Source organism: Scomber japonicus, chromosome 5 (genome assembly GCF_027409825.1).
Source record: "Scomber japonicus isolate fScoJap1 chromosome 5, fScoJap1.pri, whole genome shotgun sequence".
Taxonomy (NCBI): domain Eukaryota; kingdom Metazoa; phylum Chordata; class Actinopteri; order Scombriformes; family Scombridae; genus Scomber; species Scomber japonicus.
In genome coordinates, this window is record NC_070582.1 from 24,202,411 (window position 1) to 24,225,524 (window position 23,114).

General features: G+C 40.8%; 3 protein-coding genes across 3 annotated transcripts; 1 reads left to right on the forward strand and 2 right to left on the reverse strand.

Moving 5' to 3' along the window:
• Positions 1–53: 53 nt before the first annotated feature.
• agbl2 (AGBL carboxypeptidase 2) lies at positions 54–8,789 on the reverse strand. The gene is made up of 22 exons (XM_053319951.1): positions 8,754–8,789; positions 7,800–7,923; positions 7,140–7,313; positions 6,872–6,979; positions 6,286–6,436; positions 5,919–6,174; positions 4,836–5,237; positions 4,397–4,539; positions 3,757–3,916; positions 3,417–3,543; positions 3,231–3,331; positions 2,982–3,094; positions 2,649–2,727; positions 2,378–2,500; positions 2,200–2,280; positions 2,019–2,117; positions 1,696–1,792; positions 1,292–1,438; positions 1,130–1,160; positions 809–1,035; positions 526–667; positions 54–270 (listed from the first exon to the last, which is right to left on the reverse strand). The coding sequence occupies exons 1-22, from the start codon at positions 8,787–8,789 to the stop codon at positions 54–56; spliced, it is 3,138 nt and encodes a 1,045-aa protein (XP_053175926.1).
• Positions 8,790–9,734: 945 nt separating this feature from the next.
• fnbp4 (formin binding protein 4) lies at positions 9,735–17,715 on the reverse strand. The gene is made up of 17 exons (XM_053319239.1): positions 17,353–17,715; positions 16,770–16,847; positions 16,536–16,666; positions 16,087–16,261; positions 15,111–15,258; positions 14,864–14,960; positions 14,417–14,761; positions 14,085–14,274; positions 13,873–13,994; positions 13,684–13,788; positions 13,220–13,353; positions 12,074–12,228; positions 11,640–11,941; positions 11,421–11,538; positions 10,467–10,660; positions 10,093–10,244; positions 9,735–9,941 (listed from the first exon to the last, which is right to left on the reverse strand). Exons 1-17 carry the CDS (start codon positions 17,474–17,476, stop codon positions 9,851–9,853), a joined length of 2,661 nt encoding a protein of 886 aa, XP_053175214.1. The 5' UTR covers positions 17,477–17,715; the 3' UTR covers positions 9,735–9,850.
• Positions 17,716–18,887: 1,172 nt separating this feature from the next.
• Positions 18,888–21,629, forward strand: LOC128358837 (seipin-like). The gene has a single exon (XM_053319232.1). It carries the CDS (start codon positions 19,099–19,101, stop codon positions 20,347–20,349), a length of 1,251 nt encoding a protein of 416 aa, XP_053175207.1. The 5' UTR covers positions 18,888–19,098; the 3' UTR covers positions 20,350–21,629.
• The last annotated feature ends 1,485 nt before the right edge of the window (positions 21,630–23,114 follow it).

A 23,114-nucleotide genomic window follows, 5' to 3' on the forward strand; every position in this document is an offset into this window, starting at 1 on the left:
GACTAGAGAGAATAAAAATCAGTATGTAGAGCCCACATTATAAATATTGTTGCCTACAGTGGGGCAGACTGTGATGGTCGTGTGATCATAGACTCCTCAGGAGCCATACTTAATAGGCTTTCTCCCTCAGAGCGATATTGCCTGATGTCCTTAGCCTGAAGCCTACCAAGGGCAACATTCTGTGGACGTGAAGGTTCCAGCTTCTTGAAGCCTGAAGTCTTTAACAGACGGGGTAAACTGCCCTTTTGCCTTCCGTCTTCTAAAGTCCCCCTGAAGAAATGTAGAAAATAAATGGAACACATTAAATAGGTATAATACATAATGCTTGTCTTTTATCACCATCGTATTAAGATGACCATATCATACATCATTAACATACCAGATTATTTCCCAGTCTTCAAATTGGAATGGCAACATAAGAATTGAATGAAGAGATACACACTGACAGACACATGGAGAATGGGTGGATCAGTGACAAAAGGTGACCCAAGTGATCAAGAGAAATTACAATAAAAATGAATTAACCTGTTTCCTTGTAGGTCTCTGCCTCTCAGCGCAGGCACAAACAGACTGCTGTGTGGTTCACCTTGTCTCAGGGGGATGTCAGGGGTGAGATCTCTCTGGTTCTGCTCTCCAAATGGTACACATGTCAACAATGGCAAGCCAACTAAATAAATAACAGTCAGGTAAAGAAGAGCAAGAGATTAAGTTAGCTAAACGTGATCAAGGATCCTTTTGTAATTGTGCCCCCACAAAAATCATATTTTCAGTATGAATTATATAACATGAGAGCATATGAAAAGGCAACCTTCTGGGGAATCTCTTTCCTGCTCCTCAGTCTGCTGTTTGGTTTTGTTTATGTCAACATGTGAGGTGGACGAATCCTCAGGCACAAAGTAATGTTCTGACATCTGAAAATAATTTCTTTCTCTGTAGATATGCTGGCTGTTGAACTTGTCGGTGGTGAAGCTTGACAGCAGGCGCTTAGTTGGAACAATGTCTGGGGTCATCTTGACAAATATGGATGAGGGAGACCTGCCACAGAGGATATGTAAAACATGCTGGATCTGAACATACTTCAACAAGTACAGTAGTTCAGCACTGGGTACAATTTCACAGTGAGGTGTACCTGTAAGGCACTGCAACGGAGGGTGGCAGCCCTGAAAGAGTGAAATGAGACACAGAGCTAAGGCAGCTTGAACTGACAGAGATGACAAAACTTTTGACTTTTTTAAATGAATCTGATGTAGCATTCAGTTCCATCTGGAAGTACTGCATATGTAAACCAAACCTCTGAAAACTTTACAGGAAACAAGGGACTGTCTGGGGCAGGGATGATGCTGCTGTGTGGAGTGTATGAAATTCGGTGGAAGGACAGCACTTAGGTGCAGCAGCTGAGAAGAGAATCTCCACTGTCCTGAGTTCATCCCTGGCTTTTCTGTGAAGGCAAGCCAAACACACTGTTTCAGTAACACCAGACCTCCTAATGTCTTGATGGCTGAAATATTTCTGCCTTTACCTGCAGGAGATTGTCTATGTATGGGGCGTGTAAAGTAATACTTCAAATGTTTTACAAGTCTCTACCAAACCTCCTCTGTATATAGAAGTTAAAAAAGCAACAGGATTAACCATTCCCTACAAGGATGTAAAGACAATTTTAGGAAGGCTGAGTCTCCTAAATACAGAGTATGTTACCTGTGCAAGTTGACATAGCTGTGCATGTGCTGTGATGTGGACATGGTTTTCCTCGGCGATGCAGGTATGCAGGCTTCATGTCTCCCACACAATCACCCTGAAACACAAAACATCACATTTTTGATCAGTTTGCTTTAGGTGCCATGGTAATGGTTGGCAAATACATATTCCCATTGTATCATTAAAAAAAAAAGAGATGGTGTATGTGATCACATGTGTATAACTAGTCAATAATGTGTCATTGTGGGTTACCAAACATATGGTGAGTATAAGGGTATTTGGTGAGTGAGTGAATCTGGATGGCTCAGTATGGTCATCTTTACCTTGACAGGCTCACAGCCCTGCCACAGGGTCACCTGACTGATCTCCCCAGGCTGAGCAGTGGCAGCAGGAATCACATTTTTTCTCATTGGATTGTTTACCTTCACAAACAAAGGAATATTATCAATAACAGCTCAGGAAATCCTCTCACTTCTTTCTTCAACTCTCTACTCTACTTCATACCTGCCATTTCTTCTTATGTTTTTCAACTGGCCTCTCTCTGGCACTCTCTTTAACTGTGTTGTCATGGTGAAGGTTAGACTCCTGTGAAGACCATTCAGTCATCAGACTTTGTTTAAAGTCAGTAACACATTAACCAGTTACATGTGTGCACTGATTAATGCGTTATTTTGTCTCTTACAATATGTTTGATGCTGTTTTGCACAACCTGTGGCTGTTTGTTATTCCTTACTCTCTCTGGGTGCAGCCTGTTTCTCTCTTTGCGACTCCTCAAGCGTTTCTTTTTCTTCTTCACTGGAGTTTGCTGTGAAGGAGAGCAGCAGCACATACTAAAATGACACATCATGACACGTTTTTCATAATTGTTTTTTATAATGGATCCCATGATCCAAATATGATATTCACCTCATAAAGACAATAAAGCATTAATATGTGTTAAACGATTATTCTGCTGGAGATACCTCAGTTTGCTGCTGGTTGACCAAATGAACTGGGAGTCCATCGGAATCTGAACTATTTGAACCACTGGTGCTGTAAAAGCAAAAAAAAATAGTTGCCCCAGAAGTTGACATTCAAGCTGAATGACACAATACCATTACTAATCACGGCATGCACAAATGATGTGTACTAAAGCTGAGCATTATCTCGATGTACAGTATGTTTATCAGTAAATAAAATGAACAATGCAAAGCTTTTTTCAGGTTTATCCATATTTTGCAAACATGGTTGGCATTTGTATTTTAATGTAAAAACATTCTAATTACAAATAAACAAAACTTAAATACCTGGTTTCCAAATCAGAGACAGAGAAGTTACAGTCAGCGCCCAAATCTTTGCCCAGCCTCTCTTTGACCTCCTTTCTCAACAATGCTGCCAGTTCTGTCAGACAATAAGCCGTCTGAAAAATACATGCACAGGGGAGACAAAGAAACTCATGTGAATATCAGAGTTAAAAAATCAAGCATTAAAAAAAACAGTACCCAGGGTTTTTTTTCTGGACCATGGAAAATCAGACATGCTGCTTAATATCTCACCTTTGTTGGGTCAGGGTCACAGTAGTCCAGCAAGCTATCACAAAAGCAAAAGCCCAGGGACTTCAGGTCTCGAGTAGTAAAATGAGTTCCCCTCCTGTCACCTAATTCAAACATACGATAGACTCTCATACACGAGAAATGCAAGCATACACGTATAAACACGCAAAATCAGAAGTCTAAACTGACCCAGAGTGGAGCCTCCAAAGGTGGCCTCCATCGTATAGCTGTTTCTGATGCCAAGTTTCCACATGGCGATTCGCCCTGTTCCCTCTTTGCTCTTCTGTACCCGAAACTTACAGCTCTTGAAGGAGAACTAAAGAAAGTGATGATGTGTAAATAAATACCAAGGAATATATAGTGGAAAACATAATCTCTATTAAGTAGTAGAAGTAGTAGATGTGTTGTGTGTAAACATTGTATCCAGTACACTGCTCGCAGGCGCTTGCAAGAAAATTAAAATGAAAAAATGTTCAATATAGATATATCAATCAATATAGATTTAACAAAGTCAAACCAGTGGTTTTACCTTGTTGCTGGCATTCTTACTCATCATCAGTGGAAAGACTCTCTCATGAAGCTTCAGGGAAGCATCACCTGGGTTGTTACAACCGTACATGAAGACGTTGTTTTTACGGTTGTGGCCATGAAAGTCACAGTAAAGAACTACGTCCGTCTCAGCCATCAGCCTGGGGAAAATACAGAATAACAGGGGTAAAATTCAGAATAGATTCTGATTTGTCAGTATTCCCTATGAAAAAATGAAGAGACAGAGAACATGCAAATACAATGTGTGCCATTGCCATGTGCCCAAATCAACTTTGTACCAAGTGATGGCATCATATCATTAATCTGGTATCTGTCCATCCAATCATTTTCTTATCATCCTAAGAATTGTAGGATCCTACTGGCATATTACACAAAATATACAAGATATGTACAGAAATGCCATTTACTGTTCATACTATTTATGGGGGGGGGGGGGGGGGGGCGCTTGAATTAATAAATAAAATAGCCTTAAAACACCTGACCTGTACAATCCTAATAATTTACTGGACAAATATACATATGAATTATTTACATAAACTGGGAAAAAAGAAAGACAGAAAAAACTACTGAAAACACTAAATTGCCACAAAATTTTAAGATGTAGATGTGTCCTGTCGCACTTTTCCACCAAGTTGTAGGTGTGCCAAACACAAGGAAAGGAATCCCTGAGCAATGTCTTGTAATTTCTGTTGAGGTCTCTGCCTGCCAGAGAGCAGCGGTAATTGCCCACTATCACACCATCTGGGTTCAGCATGGGCACCACCTGCAGCACAAAAGAGGCAAAACAATAGATAAAAGCAGAAACTACCAAAGTAAGTATCCAAAAAATTATTTAATTCTGCAGAAATGTCTCTATTTCTGTGTTTGACATTGTTTGATAGCAGTATGGAGAATTACTACATACATTAGCACACAAGACAACCTTATCGTTCTATTCATCCACAATCTACTTCATAAATTACTATTAACACATATAATATAATAATAAACTGAAATATATAAAAGCACAGTAATCATGTTAATAAAGCAGATTGGAGACTGAGAGCTTGAACTTCTAACCTTAAAAACAAAAGTGTCCCTGAGTAGTTGAGCATCAGCTGAGTCCCCAAGCAGGAAGTCCAGGAACCCCTCCATCATCCAGGACCCATTGGTTTCTCCAGGGTGCACTCGGGCCGTCACCACCACAGCTTTTTTGGTCTTGCCCTCCACTTTGCTGGCCCCCCGGGACGTTATTGTCACCACATACACTGCATTCCCAGCAAGGCTGTGGCACAACACCCGCAACTTACAGTATGACGCAACTGCTGGATCAGAGGAAATGTGCCTGAGATAGCGCTGCAGGTGTGAATAAGTGTAGGGGTAGCAGTGGGTCAGGTAACAAGTGTCTGATTCATGCGGGAACTGGAGAGTCCATGTGAGTGAGTACAGGGCGATGGTGTCGTTGTTGTTGTCCTTTGTATTCTAAACAGAGAAAGGGAGACAGAGATGAGGCTATTAAAGTGAGCCTTTAAAAATGATGATCCTAATTTTGTGAAGTTATGCTGTTCTGATCTTATGCAAGGTGTGCTAAAGGACCACAACATTCTCTGCATGTTTCAATTTACAAAACATTCATTAAAATAACATCCTTGTTCCTTCATTTAAGGTCTTGAGTCACTGTCTTTTCATTTACAGCACTGCATAGTGTTCAGGTTAATAAAAACCAGAAAAGCATAAAGTATTTTAAGCAAGTGAGGTTTTCTGACAGCAATAACAAATTTTATAGCCCGAGAGGTCCATTCAGTCCCCTTCCCTTGTTCTCTTGCTTAGGCCCAGAAGAGTTCACTGCTTGAATACATAAAAATAATCATTCTTAAGGTAAAATATCAAGGTAATAAATGTGTTTTTACCTGCATTATCCTGTAGTGATAACACAGCTTTGCAGCTAGACATAAAGATGAATAAATGCTCACTGATATGAATTACAGATTCGAAACAGCTTCAAATGATCTGAAGTCAAATTTAATTCCTTTCTCACATAAACTGAAAATGATTGCTGTTAGAAAATTTGGACATAGGCTAGCAAATATAAATGCGTTGTTTTACTTTAACTTTGCCTAAAACATTAGACTGTTGGTATCGAACTAATACCGAGCCACCTACCTGTTTGTAGTTGCGGTAGTATCTGATATTAGAGCCAGTTCGTTGCCATCCAACACCTTTCTCCTTGGCAGCCCTCTCAGAGTAGAGGAGTGGTCTCATCCCCTGAGAATACAGGCTGCTGCTCTTCATCAGGTTGACGATGGTGAAGCGGTAGGTCACTCCAGACTTCATGTTCCTGACCCTGAAGTAAAACCACTGTGTGTGCTTTCTGGTGTACATGTCTGTGCGCAGGGTGAGCTCATAGTCATAGACACCTCTGGAGAGGGTAGAAATATAAACAGAGGGATAAAGAGAGAGTAACTTAACCAAAAGCTGCAGTAAAAACTAAATTAAATTGTTGAAAACCTGTATCACTGTAAAGACTCACACTTGCACAGCCTTCTGAAGGTTCCCACTCTCAAATCTCGACTCAAACTCTAGGGGAAAGTCTGTTTGATTGGTGTCATAAAATGTGGCATTCTTAATGGGCCCCCTGGATCCTCCGACACGAGAGCAGGTGAAAAACGGATGCTTAGTGGCTTAAAAGAGTGAGAACAACAGGAAAAAGGGTTCATATATTGAATGGAAATTGGTCAAAAAAACAACCTTTAATAAAAACTGACTTCTTCATTGTCGTTCAGAGCTCGAACATTAGTAATTGTTTACATCTGGTGTAACACTGTTGAAGGAAGACACTGAGGCTTCTTACTGGCCCACCATAATCCAGTGATATATAAAAGGAGAACAAAGACTGCAGCAACAACCAGGTGGTGATATCAACATGAAATAAGCAACTCAAGCATCAAAGAGTTGTTAAAGGGTGAGTTTGCAGTCCAGGTTCATGATCTTACATTCAAAAGCATTTGTTGACACAGAGACACTAACGTAAAGACATCTTGTTCTGCATAACCATACCATGTAACCTGGCGGTGCAATAAAAGAAGTGAATTCTGCTTTTGGTGTATTGAATTTACCATGGTCTATGCAGTATACCACTTTCCCCCTCTCCTCTCCAGCAGGCATGGGTGTTCTCTCATGTCCTGTGGGCTGGTAGAAAGGCTCTGGCTCTGGGGGCTCCCACTCTATAACACAATAATGCTTAAAAATGTAATAGGTGTTAAAATGAACATTTTCAACTTTGTTTTGATTGTATGTTTTGTTCCTTTCTTTTTACAAAACACCCTTTGTGCATATCAGTAACATACATGATAATGTAAAGGTCTAAATAATATTTAACATTACCTATATGATGTATAACGTCGCTGATGACTTCACACTCTGTGGGCCAACGGGGGCGGGAGACAGATGGGAAGTTAACCAGGTCCAGTGGTGCCCTGAGACTCAAAATAGGTCGATTGCCATCAAAGTCTATGAGCAGCTGCCTCGTCCGCAGTGTCTCACATAAGTCTATGGATACTGAGTGGGGACATGAATCACTGTCAATTAACTCTTCTTTTATGCTCCTATTCATTCATTGATACATTATGAGTTTAAATTTTTCATCAGGTCAGCCTCACCTAGACAAAACAAGCTTGTTCATTTGACCAAAGGATTATACTGGACCTGATTGCTGTAGTTATCTGTGTCACAAAGGACCTCCAGTTTAAAAACTAATGGGTTGGCACTATATGGGTGAAATCCAACACATCCATTCAATGTTGAGCAAATCTCCCACTTTTTTGAACTGTTAACCCAACAGGCCAACCCAATTGGTACCTCCACAAGCACAAGTGTACACTACAGTAAATGGGCCAGCAGAATCAGGTATCAAATCAGGCAGAATAACAACATACTGATCTTAGTCAAGTTATTTTAAAACTTTCACACTCACATCTCATGAAATTAATTCTAAATACACTAAACACACACTTAATCCAAATGCCAATGTGGAAAATAGCTTACACTGCCTCCTCTCTGCTAATTCCTCCTCGTCTTCATCTGTGTTGTCAGAGTCAGATTTGTCCATCTGGTAGGAGTTCCACCAATTCCTGATAGCAGAGACAGCCATGGTTGATGATTTCTCAGCCTGACTGGGAAAATATAAGTCATCAGTCTTGTTTCCTGCTTTCCAAATCAGAACTGTATATTCTCGGCTACTCTTGTTACATGGAATAACCACAAACCTAAACTAAACCCCCTCTAACAAACAGACGTTACCATCATGCAACAACATGTGATTATCAGACATTATGAATGTGAGTCTTCCAACAAATGCAAGCAACAGAACAGATGAAGCTCTTCACATCTCATAATATTTAAAGATCCCCTTGAGACATATATTAAAGTATGTTTTTAAAAAACTGGAACAATATTGTGTCTCATTTTCCACAAAAAAGTGTAAATTACCATATTACAACCATTAAAGTGAGTCTACAAATATGAAAAATATATTTAATTACAAAAGCTTGACTACTTCACAGAATAGATGAAGCCTATTATCAAGGTTTGTGCACTAGGGGCGTAGACCAGGATAGCTCCAAACTAAATATCACAAATCATGCTAGTAGGTCCACACTTTAAAATCAGATTTCCATGGAGCTCAGAAACACTTTCCACTTTCAACAGATGAATGTGCAAACAGCTCTCTAATGTCAAACCCTGCACGCACGTCGTTCAGCATAATGAAGCTCAAACACAAAACTGTAGAAACAAGAAGGAAAAACCTATTGCTGAGTGGAGGGGGGCTTTTAACTTTTTCAGGAGAAACTCTTATTCTGTTGTTCACTTGAAAGCTATTTAAGGTTATATACAACATAGGCAAATATTAGCAATACTGGATACTGGCCAACAATAACTGATGTGATCATTTGTACCCTTTGCAGCCTGAAAGAAATGCAAAATAACGACCAAACTCACATGAGGAGTAGTGGGAATTGGATCTCCAACAGGCATCTCCGACTGTCTCTCTGCCCAAATGGGAAATTTTCGATGAAGTCTCTTTTGCTATTCAATAGAACAGTTAACGTTTCACCTAGTTTGCTCAGCCCACGTTTAGCGCGTCTTCAAATCATTATTTCACCTTTAAAGTCAACTTTAAACAACTCTCATTCGCACTCGGCAATGCTAACAAGCTTTGTCGTGTGTTGTAAACATTCTGTCATTTGTTACCACGCTGTCCTCCCCTGGTTCAACGATAGTATTTGGCGGTTATTATCATAGACTGTAGGTTATTATCCACGTCTGGCAGAAACTTACCTCGCTTACATCTAAACGACACTACTTTAACTAAATTTCAATAGTCTTCTTATAAATGTACGAGCAACAAACTGCAACAAGTGGAACTCATTCACGAGGTTACATGTTGCTAGGTAACCGATTGCCTCAACAACACAGCGCGGTTACCATGGGGATTCCGTCATTGACGCAGTTGGAGCGCTTCATTGAAGTGGAGAGTGAATGAATAAATGCCGGTTTAATTCTGTGAATGCAACTCAGTGTTTTAGCATTGCGCCCTACTATCTATTTATTTATATTCAACCATACACTATGTATTCAACAAAGACATCAAAACAAAGAAGAATAACTTTGAAAAAACAGTTTAATAACTTTTTACAAAATGTACACATTCAGAGACATTCCCTCCCCTCCCAAAAACATGGCTTATCCCATTATACATTTTATGTACACATTTGTAAAAATGCTAATTAAAATAGACAATCCCTCCAAACAAACTGTGGTGGTTGTCTACATGGAGTCTATACAAGATGATGATGTATTTTTGAGGAACTCAAAAGACATTTGGCACATTTACATTTGTGGCTACAAAAAACAGGAAAAGGACATTCAAATCCCTCTGGTGAATGGCCTGCCATGTAAGGGCCTCTAAATGTCTCCATCAATCCTTAACCAAAACCTAAGCTGGGGAAGGAAGGATGACCTCATGGTAATGGTTGGAATAGATATAAAAAAAACATTGATTCCTTGATTAAGTTGGCTATGACCAAGCCCGGATGTTACGTGCTATTCATCAGCTTCCTCTTCTTCAGTCTATTCCGCCAGTCGTCAGGAAGTGCTTCAAAGTTGGCATTCTTTGACGCTTTTCCTCTGGAGAATTGAAAACAGTCCCAACAATTACAAGAGTGAAGCATTGCCAAAGAAAAAATATAAGAAACCGTTCTATGAAATATATATTAAAGAAATGGATGTTTACTCTATTCAGAGAAGGGTGAGGGATGCAAACACTATAGCAACTTACGTTGTAAGCTGCTGCTGCTTCCAGTCCTCAATGCTCTTTTTGTTGAGCTGGTCTCGGTCTTCATCACTGGAGCTGTCCTTCTCCTCCTCTTCCAACTCTTTTTGGATGCTCTGCCACTTCTTCACCAGGGAAGGCATTTTGGTCTTACTCTTCTTCAATGAGAGACAGGAAGAGTAGTGTGTCAAGAGAGAACATTAAATTACACTACAGGTTCTTTTTTTATGTGATATTCAAGCATTGGATTACAAAAAGAAAAATATCCAACTAAGGAAAATGAGTCCAGGTAGATAATAATACTGAATATAAGGAGGTATTTAAATAGATGTTTTTCTAATGTATGTACTGTAATGTAAAAAGTCAACTCCAATGTTTACCTTATCCTTTTTGGTTTTCTTGGTCTTGTCCGTGGGCAGACTTTTACCTGCAGGAGGTTCAACGGGTGGCTGAGGTGGTGGTGGTAGTGGTGGTTGGGGGGGTAGGGCTGGGACAGGTGGGAGGGGAGGTTCAGAAGGGACTATGGGGGCAGGAACTGGCACACCCCAGTAGGCTGTTGCTGCCACCATGGGAGCTACAGACGAAGAAGAATGCTACAGTTATTGATTTATTACATTTCTGGTACAATTCAACCTGAATTCTTATAACAATATGACAAATGATAAATATCTTTTTTTGTTTGTTTTTCTTTTAAACATGCTCTATGAGGCCTGACATGAAACACAAAAAACCCTGCCATAACACAAGGGACACTTCCAGCCTGTCTCAGCAGCTGCCTCAAATGGCGCTTTTCCACTATACAGTTCTAGCACTACTTGGCTCGACTCGACACGGTACTAAAAAAGTACCAGGTACCAGGTACTATCCCTAGTGGAAACGCAAAAAAACCACGAGGCGAGTCGAGCCCAGCCAAGTCGTGCTGGAACTGTGTAGTGGAAAAGTGCCAAAAGCTGCACGATAGATACCTGGAGCCCTTTATAAATACTGCACAAGGTGGCAACCCCAGACTTCACAGTATCTGGGGTACTAGCGAACAAATTCAAGTGTTTTGATCTTTAAAACTTGTGACGGCCATCACAACATAAGGATGACTTCTAAATTGTTCCTTAAGATTTATAATCTAAAGCGAGGCCATCACCATCATCTTGCTCTGTGAGGGTTCAGGCTGTAGGTTTGAAACTGAGATTGGGGTCTAGTCTTGTTTCAATAGATGTGTCATGTGGTGTGTGTATCTCAAAAGTCATACTGTTTATGCAAATGAGCATGTTTTTTCCCATCAATATATGACTAATTGTAAATGTAATGTAGTAATATATTTAAGATTTTTTTTTTACCTGCACTGGCAACAGGCTGGGTGTAGAGGATCGCACTGCTGCCAATAGTTATGGCTTTGTTTAGCTGACTGGCTTTACGTTTTTGCCCCTTCCCCAGAGGTCCTGTAGACTCCACAACCTGTTCCAATGACAAGAAATATAACAAAGATGGATTTATAGACAAAACAGCATTAAGGGGTAAAAATAACAGGAGTGCATGCATCTGAAAAAGACATGTACCTTTGTGCTAGCAATGCCAGGAGGTAAAGGAGGCCTCCCACTGCCATCTTCCTCAGTTCCAGGGGCCGGAGGCTCCCCGTCATTATCATCATCCATCTCCATCTCCACCTCCATGATCTCCCCATCACTGTCAGGGGGGGGAGGAGGTGGAGGTGGTGAGCCTGGGGGGAGAGGCGGAGGCGGGGGATAGTTTGAAGGTGGAGGTGGGCTGTCAGGAAGAGGAGGCTGAGACGGGGACCAAAATGATGACGATGATGCACTGGGCTGAGGAGGTGCTGTTGGTGGGGCAACCGAGGTAGATCCTATGTTTAAAAATGTCATAATGTGGAATATTAGTGATGACAGCATTTTGTCAAATTATTATGCAAGAATATTCACTGAACATTAATATACAAAGAGCTTTCTGATTCTAACCCTCTAAAAACGTTACTGACCTGTGGGTCCACCAGCGGATGCAGATGATGTTTTGCTGTACCCTTGGCTGGAAGATTGATTGCCTTTCAGGTCCTCCTCTTTGTCTTCTTCTGTTGGGAAATCCCACTGGGAGGCACTGGTCCGGTCGTTCACGTAGAAATACCGCCTGTGCTCTCTACAGAGTGGGACAACAGAGATAGAAGACAAGAGTCTCAATGGCCGGCCTTGCAACTGGTTGAGTGGCATGATACCCTGGGACAGTGGGGCAAGGGAGTGGACATAATGACCATAGTAAGGGGCAGGAGTGTTGGTATGGACAGCGACTTTAGCCATCCAAAAGAAGGGTCCGATTAGAGAATGATTAAGGTCGTGGATAAGGAACCCACCTTGCTCTCAAAAGCAAATAAAGTAAAAACCAATCATCTCTAGGTCCTGAAAGTAGCATTCAGCAGCTCACACCATGGTTGTCATACATGTTCCTTTATAGACAACCATTCTCTCCCAGACACAGGAAGACGCCAGGGAGGAAGCACCCATCATCATCATCATCATCATAACAACAACAACAACAACCATATATCAGAAAACAACAAGCACACAGTCAACTTGTTTTAGATCTGAAACATTTTCTCTCAATCAAGAAAATAAAAAAACAGGAAGACATGAAATAGAGTTGGTCTGACCTGCTGGATTCCCGTCAAAGCTCCATCTTCACCTTTTATTTGATGCGTGACACTCGTTGCTTCCAGGGCATCACTCTGTCTGCATTGCATTCTGGGGGCTGTAGTCCTGTAAAGTACAAAGCTCTCCCACGCAACCAACCTTCCTACTATACCTCCCCTTCCCATATTTTTCCACTGACTGGACCCAAAATCAGTCTACAAATGCCCCCACAGTCTGTGGCAGGTATATTTAACAGGAAGCAGGCTGGCCCAGAGTGGACGCTCCCTTATCAGTACGTGAAAGGCACAGTGCCAGGATTGCATCACAGAAAACCTGAAGAGTCTGCTTCTGGTTTGTATTTTGATCCGTTTCGTACTGGTTTAAGCTTCTCCCCAAGTCATGTAACAAAGTCTGCAACCTCGGCACTGAGGGGGGTGTAGTCACACGGTAAGATTTGTGGGGGACGAGGGAGTTTAGAGATGTGAAAGGTAAGGAGCGCGTACCTGTCCCAGTGGCAGGACCAGCCTTTAGGGGCGGCGTTAAGTTCGTAATATTTTATGTGTTCGGCAGCTTCCTGCAGCCTGCGACGGAGATAGACCCCATTCAGTGCGCCTTCCCTCCAGTCAGCAATCCGTGTCTGGGGTGAAACAGAAAAGAGAGGGAGAAAAGTTAGATACCTGAAGTGACAGAGAGGGAAGTGGGTGCATAGAGAAGAGACACATAGCTCAGACACAAGAGCCACAAGATTGATGAGTAACACAGGAAGAGTAATTATAATAAATTTGAGAATGACGTCACAGGATGTATTATAATGAGAATTTTAAATATTAAGTACTGCCAAATGGCTGTGTGCAAAATGATATGGAGAAAAATGAAGCGTTAAATATTTTAAAACTGTAGCACTGAGATAGCTACAACTGGAAGCTAGGATAACATTGCTTAGAGAGAGAACCGTTCATCTTCTCACCTCAGTTTGTAGCAGAAGCAGCTGAAAGTTTGAGATCGCCTTCTTGTTTATCCCCAGGAACTCCATTTTGCTGGTCAGGGTGTTGGCTAGTTCTCCAATCTGAAACTACATTTATCCAGCATTTAAAACCAAAAGTCTTAAAATAAGAATCAAGTAAGGACTGATATTAATAAGTAAATATGTCGTTACCCTGAGCTCAGGCGTTTCCACTTCTTCTTTTGCCGGAGGTTTTGAAGCTGATTTCTCCTCAGAGTTGTCTGTTTCCTTGTCCTCTGCTTCTACAACACTCTCTAGCACCTTCGGTAGTGCTGCTACAGGACACATGAGAGGGACATTTTAGTATGTGGGAACTGTATTTACCCCTTGTCTCCGCTAGCAAGTTCATAATAATGCTGGCTCACCTGTCTCTGTGCTCTCCTGCACGTCTGAGCTCCTACTGTTAGAGTCAGGACTGGCAGCGTTGGGGAAAGCAGTTTTCCAGCGATTTTTCTTCACCAGACCACGAGAAACAGAAGCTTCTTGGCTTGTCTCAGAACAAGGACTGGAGCCCCCTGCGCTACCATCACCCTCCTCGAGCGCCCGGAGCTCAGCCTAAAAGTTAGAGTCAGGTCACACTGACATTAACATTTGCAGCTAGTTTTAAAATACTGCTGCTGTACATTAAAGGACAACTGGAATGTAATTCCTTTCTGTTACCAGAGATGCAAACTGAAGAAATAACTTTAAAACCCACCTTTTTCCTCTCCAGAGCCATTTCCAATTCCATGGTGTCTTCCTCCGTCTCCTCCTCAACATCTGAGTTGTCTCCAGACTGCTTCTTGACGGCAAGATCCTTCTCAACAGTGGGGACTGAATCGGAGTCTCGCAGAGGGGTAGAGGGTGATCCTGCAGGGCAAGCACCTTCTCCGTCAGAATCTACACTGTTTTCAGGCTCATCCAGACCTTTGAGCAGTCTTTTTCTCCATTTTTCCTCTGCATCTTTCACTTCAGAGGGGATCAGAGGACCAAGCAGAGTTGCAGCCACTCCACGGCGCTCCTCCTCTTCACTTGTGAGACCTACGACACTCTCTATTACCTCCTTTTAGACAAAATACAAAAGTGATATAAAGCTCAGAATAAAGATCTTTTTGGCACCATGAATCATATTGACTTAATTCACATTGGACTTCTATAGATGTACCTTCACTTTGGTCTCTTTCACTGATGTTGGGGCTGCAGCAGATGCAGCCTTTTCATCTGCGTAGTAGCCTGTGTGAGCTGTACCATTGCCATTGACACTAGAGCAACAAAGGAATTATACATGTTACTTTAAATACTATCTACATTTCTGTACTGGAGACAATACAATGAAGCTTGAAAATGTGCACTTCAGACAATCTCACAAAGCTGAGATCATATTCTGGGCTGGGTCTGCCTGTAACTCATACCTGTTGGCATACTGTGTCAGGCTTTGCACCTGATCAGCTAGATAGTGAGGCAGCTCCCAGGACACCTCGTTGGTCAGAGTGTTCCAGTAGTAATAGCAGCCAGAGTTGTCATCCCATACCTCCTGCCAATCCCCCATTTCCACACCCACTGGAATAAAAGCATACATACGAGATGCATCAGAACAACAGAGCATAGTTTAGGTGGCACATTAAGCACTATTTCTTACTTGCAACAAAATATCTTTCTCAATTTTAACTATATATTTAAGCTACATAACTGACATGTTGACTTCCTATGAGCGGGCCCGCAGCCTTAGATCCTCGGGTGGGGCCTTTCTGGTTGTTCCAAAGTATGAAATCTAGAGGGGCCTGTGCTTTTGCCATAAGGGCCCCTCAGCTTTGGAACAACCTGCCTGAGGAAATAAAGCTTGCACGTTCAGTATCTTCTTTTAAATCACTACTCAAAACTCACTTCTACAGACTAGCTTTTATGTGATGTCATCTGCTTGTCTGTTCATTTTGCTTATTGTTACTGTCTTTTTACATTCTCATTATCTCCCACTGTATTCCATTGTCCTCTACTCTCATCCTGTCAATGCCAGTCTTGTTACCTCTCTCTATGTTGTGTGTCTTGCCTTGTCTGTCAAAGCACTTTGTGAACTTTGTTTTTGAAAGGTGCTATATAAATAAAGTATTATTATTATTTATTATATCCTGTATGACTTGAATAATGTGTGGCTATTTAGAAAGTGGGAGCACAATTTCACCAAAATTCGGGAGGTAGAGTTCAATATCAAAGCAGCTCATTTGGCAAATGACTCATCAGTACTGTTAAGTTGTACTCCAAAGTATTCATTAGTTTTGATCAATAACATAAGTGGCTCATGTTTCTTCACATAAGTTGGTGCTTCATTAAAAAAAAATAATAATAATAATTACTGTGCAAGAATTTTCCTGATGTACTATAAACACTTACCTCCAGCTAATGAGTCCTGAGTATTGTATTCAAACTCTGTGCTTTGTTGATTCTGTCCTTCACTGGTAGCTGATTGCGGTGTATTGGCATCAGGTTTTGGTGGAGCACCAGCTGGGGTTGAAGGATGAGTTGTCACATCATCTGAACTTGGCTGAGTGGTGATTGCATCGATTTCCTGTGTGTGTGTGTGTGGGGGGGGGGGGGGGGGGGGGAGAGAGAGATACATAATGAATATTTTGCCAAAAACATATTTATGTCCCAAGAATGAACCACTGTCTTTCAAGCACTTCCCATAACAAAAGTAACACCTATCATTGCAATGCTAATCCCAGGAAGAAAACCAACACTGTAACTATACTTCTTAAAAGATATAATTGAAATAGCACAATTAATAATCCAAATCAATAGACTAAGGCAGATGATTACAATATGCAGCAAATCATACTCACAGCCATGAAATTGGCCAATGTACTGTCAATGTCTGCGGACTGATTGTGTTGAGAAGTTGCAGTTGAACGCTGGGAGTCTTCAGCATCCTCTTCATCACTATCTTCATAAGCTCCAAGCAGGGACAAGCCCTCTTCAGGTGGACAAAAAAACATGTTGTTTAGTTAAATTGCTTTTTTTTCTCTTCTTCGAGAAGCTCAACAGCCTGACAAACACAACAAGCTTTAATTTGCTACCTGTTGCCTTCACTGTGGGAGCCTTCATGTTGGTGTGTCTTTCTCTCACAAATCTATTTGAATCAGCCTCCTGTTCGTCTGCAAAACAACGACAGCCAAGGTTAACATCGAGTTACAAAAGCAGTGAGCTAAAATAACAACATTGCCACATTAACCCAGAATTAGCATCAGAGATTAATGATGTTGAACTGAACAACGCATCATTTCAAGATATAATAAGCCAGACGTAACGTTATAAGTGACTGCAATCACATTTGGGTTGACTGGCCTAACAGTTTGTGCTAATCGCATTTTGGCAGGCCAGCAAAATAACAACAGGCTAATAATGCTAGCTTAGCGCTCTGGCTACTCGTCGCTCTGTTAGCCTTAGCTTCACGTTGTACGAAAAATGTACTTCTTGGTTTCCGACTGTGAGTTAATGTAAACATATTTAATAACCAACGTATATGCATATCATACACGAACTAATTCAGACACCGCAGTTACATAAAAAAGTGTCTTTTAGTCCTCTGGGCCCACTCTTCACTCCTCCAGCATTTAGCATTTAGCTACTAAGCTAACACGTTTCTAAAAACTTAATCACCATCTGATCCCGAGACTCCTTCTTCTCTCTCTCCGGTGTTCCCACTGCGGAGCCCTGGTGGTGAAAGCTGAAGTATGGTTCTCCGTCCCACTGTTCCTCCTGTAAGACGACTTTTCTTCCTCATCACCGACCGTCCGTCCGTCTGAAGGCCGTCGGTGCTGCGGCGGTGCTTGTTCTTCTTCTGCTAATGAGTTTCCGGTAGGCTGGACACGGAGAAGTAATGCTGCCCTCCACAGACAGCGATAAGATATGTACCTTGTGTTTTTGAATACAGGCTAATTATATAAAGAAATTATAAGATTGCTCTACCAATACGCTGAAAATTAATTTCTGATGCAGCTCTGTCCTCAGCTGGCTTTTTCTCTTCTTCTTCAGTTTTGTTTTACGGTGGTCGTCATCCATAAATGTTGCATTATCGCCATCTGCTGATGTGTTACACAGTACAAACTATTTACAATGCAGGGGTGTCAAAGTCATTTTAGTTCAAGGGCCACACTGACAGTTTGATCTCAAGTGGGCCAGACCAGTAAAACTATCGAATACTGACCTAGAAATAATATAGGCTATATACATATTATATCTTTATTATAGTAAATCATCTATTTACTGTGAAAAATGAGTGCAATTTCAATTTGCAATATAACATCTCAGTTTTTGTCAGATTATTTTGCACAGAAGCTGCTGATTCGCAACATTTTGCACAATGTTCTATATATGAATGGTTTAAAAATGACCACAGTGTGCTTTTTTTCAGAGACTTGTATTCTGTTCAGGGTGGGGAAAAAACTCAAGAGCAGCAGAAAAATTTGAATTACTTTTCTGCAATTCAGTTATCTAGTGGGATGGATGTGACCCTTTGACACACCTAATTTAAAGTGCACAGGCACATTTGATTAACATTTTCCATTGTATAATCCAGGCTCCTTCTCCAGACTTATCTGCAACATTCAAATATGTCCTGGCAGCATCATCACATTATTTATAGAAAGCCTCACGTGCCAAACATGTGTGACGTTAATAGATTAACATACATTATTTTTTCAACCTGTGTAAAAACAGCATCATAATAAATTCAATTTAAAATAAAATAAAGGATATGAATTGCACATTACACATCGTATAAGAATGACTCTACACTCATTTTTGTTATCATATTTATGTACTATGTTTTATATTTTTAAGATGTATTAATTTATTTTCTCTCTTAATTTCTGTATTATATCTTTGTTTGTGTTGTATAATGTTTCTGCTTGTGTTTTATGGTTAGTTTATTAGATTTTTCCTCAATACTGCTACCAATTAAATATTTTAACAGGTATATGAATGAAGAAGTGTTGTGCTAATGGTTTGATTGAATGAGTTTATAAATGATAGATGAGTTAATGGAGGAGTTGACAGAAATGGGTAGAATTGACTTTTTGTATTGTGTTTGTACATTACCGTGTGGTTAATAAAGTTTTGGATTTTTTAAATAATCATATCAACTTCCGGTGCACAGGGTCATGTTTTGTGTAAAGTTTCAGCTGTAAGTTGTTATTGAGCTCAGACACCACCTGAGCGAGTCTCTGACTTAAAAAAACACACACACACGAAAAAAACCCATCAACGTCCAACCTTAAAAAAAGCGCGAAGGATGGTTTTATGATGGCGGAGTAAAGCTGATGGATCAAACTAGCCGTAACGAGCTCAACAGCCGCAATGATGATGGAGGTGAAGATAAGCGATTAATGCTGTTTCCGCCCACTGATGCCTGAACATAAAGACCCACCACCACAGGAGCAGCAGTCAGCCCAAACCAGCACCAGAGGAAGGTCTGTGTGCTCCGGAGTGGACCTGATGGGAGGTGCGATGGGGCCGGTTCTGCACTGGATGCAAGATGTCGCAGCTGTAACTCTCCTTAAAGCCCGGCGGACTTTATTTCAGGCTGCGATTCTTCTCTGCGTGCTTGTCCTGCTGCTATGGGTTTCCATCTTTCTCTATGGCAGCTTCTACTACTCCTACATGCCCACTGTCAGCTTCTCCACCCCTGTGCACTTCTACTACACCTCTGACTGTGACGCCTCAGAGTCAGCACTTTGCTCATTCCCGACGGCCAACATCTCCTTCATGAAGAACGAGAGGGACCAGGTGATGGCCTTTGGGCAACCTTATCGCATATCTTTGGACTTGGAGATGCCAGAGTCTCCGGTGAATGAACACCTGGGCATGTTCATGGTCAAGATGACGAGTTACACCAAGAGTGGGAAGCCTGTCTCATCTGTGGGACGATCAACGATGCTGCATTATCGCTCCAGCCTCCTGCAGACGCTGAGTACTTTACTGTTCTCTCCTCTGCTCTTGACTGGGATTGCTGAGCAGAAGCAGCTCGTAGAAGTCGAGCTCTTCTCTGACTACAAGACAAATGCTTATCAACCCACTATTGGTGCAGTCATTGAGATCCAGTCCAAGCGCGTGCAGATCTACTCCTCTCAGCTTCGTATCCATGCTTACTTCACTGGTATACGATATGTTCTGTACAACTTCCCCCTGACATCTGCTGTGATCGGTGTGGCCACCAACTTTGCCTTCCTCAGTGTCCTTGTATTGTTGAGCTACCTGCAGTTCGTCTGGGGTGGACTCTGGCCTCCAGATCAAGTAAGGGTCAGGGTTATGATGGGGGATAACACCCGCATTCAGCAGAGGAGAGAGGAGGCTCGGAAGAGGATGGAGAAAGAAAACTCGCAGAAGGAACTTTACGCTCCCAGAGTGATCGGTTCTGTGAATGAGGCATCTGATTTCCAAGCAAACGACACCGCGGAGGAGACGTCGTCAAAGAGGCCCTCAGTAATCCCAGAAGCCTCCGGGGCAGATGTGTCAGACGCCAATGACGAAGGGTCTCATGACTCTGAAATGCCACAGGAGGAAGAGAGTTCAGATGTGTTGGATCATGGATGTCTGCCGCCTCACCAGGGAGAGACAGCACTCCGACAGAGACCTGGACCCTGGATGAGCCTGTGATTCATGAGACTGTGTGTACTAACAGTGCTGCATGTACTCATAAGCCACATATTATGTAGGTGCGGATCTTGATAGACTCAAGCAAACCCCACCGTTTAAGTTGCCACAAACAGATGCATGAGAATATTATATGTGTATTATTTTGAGTAACAGACTTTAGCTTATTGTCTCGTCTTGATAAGTTTACTTTATTTTTACTTTGACCTCAGCTCATGTCTTTCTGCTTATTGTCTGCTCAGTGGACGGACGGTCCTAGAGACACCTCTCAGTCTTACATTATGTTGTATATCAGTTTTATTCATGCCTGTGTTAGGATACACTTCATTCCAGCTCTGGCTCGTCCAGAAGTTTTGTCTGTAGGGATTAAGCATCAGTTTAACACCCCCTCATTTAAGTTAGTCTAACCTGACCATGTCTTATTGCTTTGATGGTGGTCTTTTTTTCTCACTACAGCCAGCTTGTAGCCAAGGCACACAACCTGACAATCTTCCCACATAGACACACGCACAGTTTAAACATGAGTCAAATAGTTAGTTATTGAATGTAGCCGGCCTGTACTTGAAAAAAAAAATAAGATTAACCACTCACAAACAGGCCTTGTGATCCTTTTTCTCAGAGTAAATAGATTTGGAAATTTTGCCCAAAGTAGCACTTTTGTTTTAATCACTTCTTAGAAAAAAAGTGATATGTTGTGGGTCCAGCCTGAGGATATAAGGAATTTGTTGCACTTATTTGTTCATTTCCATCTTGTAAATAGAGACGCTCTGTTTCAGTGTAATTGGCAATTTCACAGCCATGGCACAATGAGTTAAAGATATGATGCTTTTACTAATTTCGGGTTCATTCCATCTGTTCTTTGTATTCAGCATCTGTTACAGTTTTGTTAAATGATGTGAAAATTATTATTTATTGTGCTTTCATATAACAGCAAAGCACCAAGATATTTTAGATGAGTCTTTTAAGTAATATATGTTCGCTAATATGTCTGTTACTTAAACATGTCTGTATTTAACATTGAGGAACATTATAAGAAGTTATTGGAAGTGAAGTTACTGTTTGTTTTGAGATTGGTACTGGCTGGTAGAGCTAATGAAGAGAATCTAACATGCACAGTCTCCATATAGTTAACCCACAGGTACATGGAATGGGAGGTTGGGGGTTTTAGCAAGATTATGAAAGGGTTGTGTTGATTTAGGATTTGTACCAAAGATATAGTTCTCATCTTTCATTTTGGATTCTGTCAGGTTTCCTTGTATTTGCCTTGAAGTTACATGTGTAGGTCTTATTTATGTGTTGACACTGCATTAAAAAAATAGACACACACAGTGGTGCAGTTTTCTTTCTTTATTGTCACAGATTAAATCTTGGGTGACATTTCATTGTCAGGTAATAGCACAATTCCAGCTAACCACTAACATTTCTGTCTGATTTAGAAAAATCTCATTGTTCAGTGCTTTAAAAAATGGCTAACAAACAGTTAGTTTGAAGTCTGACAATCACTGAGTTTGTCATTTTTGCATACTATATCAGATTTTCGGAGCACAATCAGAAATATAGACATAATGTAAAAACGTGGCTTCTATCAGTGTGCACAAACCTGTTGCTTTTATGTAGGAACATTTTAATTAGTACCTCAAAATGTTCACTGTTAAAATATAAAATAATGAACAGTGTCCTCCTGAATCTACAATTTATTTAGTATTTCCTTTTTTCACATGCTACAACGTGGATATACACAGTAACTATGGTCTACTTTTCATATGTTAAAAAAGTCAAATAATCCTCAGAATGAAAGTGAGAATTTAGTGTCAAATTGTGACTTTGTGTGAAAAATCAGGTCAGAAAATGATTAGAGATGATACATTGATAACATGGGCCCCTCAATCACACACTTACAGTATAAGACAGCTTATTTAAACTATTATAGTTAAATGAAAAAATGAAATTTAAACATGTTGAGTAAAAAAATTCTAATATGTAAAACTGGATTCAAGTTGATGGAAATCATTTATATTTTTAAAGGTGATCTTGCAGTATAAAGTGTTGAGGTCGACTTAAGAAAAGATTGTTCTCTATATGTAATATCTGTTCCAAGATGAACTGGAAATTTGTAAGTACAGGTCAACAATTTGTGCTATCTTATAAACTTTGAAAAACTATTAAGACACAACTGCATATAAAAGATTTGATCACTTTGCAACTTCAGAGGATACTTTCAGGAACATTTCAGTCGTACACTATAAAGTCCTACTCACTGATTCTGTTATGGCAACACATCCTCAGATTTCCTCACTGTTCGCTGTTGATGTAGTGAGTAAGTTTATGGGAGTCATCTCTGAGGATTTCTGGATTTGTGGGTGTTGTCCAGTATAACAGAATCAAGGAGTTTATATTAATGCATACAGTATATTTGAATGATATAACAGAAAGTTCTACTTTACATGCTTATTGAACTTTTTGAACTGCCTAATCGCACACATTAGAGTAGTTGTGTTTAATAGGAAGCTGATTGAACAAATGCATTAGCAGTGTGTTTATGCTGTTAGAAACAGTCACATTTCCAGTGAAAGGTCTGGCATGCAGCCCATTTTAATCAATTTCCCTATGCTTTGTTCAAAAAGGCTCAAAATACCCAGAAACATATATTGGGGCATGACGTTTAATCTTGTTTATGGAACATTTTCCTGGTACACAGAGGAATCTGAGAGCTGCATTTATGCTTTGCTTCAAATCACAACCTCGTAGCTATGATATTAAAGCCCATT

Excerpts from the sequence above, each read along its gene's own strand:
- agbl2 (XM_053319951.1), bottom strand. The coding sequence starts at position 8,789 with ATGCCTGTTGGAGATCCAATTCCCACTACTCCTCAT. Across the intron at positions 1,036-1,129 it reads TCCGTTGCAGTGCCTTACAG|GTCTCCCTCATCCATATTTG; the intron begins GTACACCTCACT and ends CCTCTGTGGCAG. Across the intron at positions 668-808 it reads GGAAAGAGATTCCCCAGAAG|TTGGCTTGCCATTGTTGACA; the intron begins GTTGCCTTTTCA and ends TTATTTATTTAG.
- fnbp4 (XM_053319239.1), bottom strand. The coding sequence starts at position 17,476 with ATGAGGAAGAAAAGTCGTCTTACAGGAGGAACAGTGGGACGGAGAACC. Across the intron at positions 16,667-16,769 it reads TCCCACAGTGAAGGCAACAG|AGGGCTTGTCCCTGCTTGGA; the intron begins GTAGCAAATTAA and ends GTCCACCTGAAG. Across the intron at positions 16,262-16,535 it reads CATTGGCCAATTTCATGGCT|GAAATCGATGCAATCACCAC; the intron begins GTGAGTATGATT and ends ACACACACACAG.
- LOC128358837 (XM_053319232.1), top strand. The coding sequence starts at position 19,099 with ATGCCTGAACATAAAGACCCACCACCACAGGAGCAGCAGTCAGCCCAA.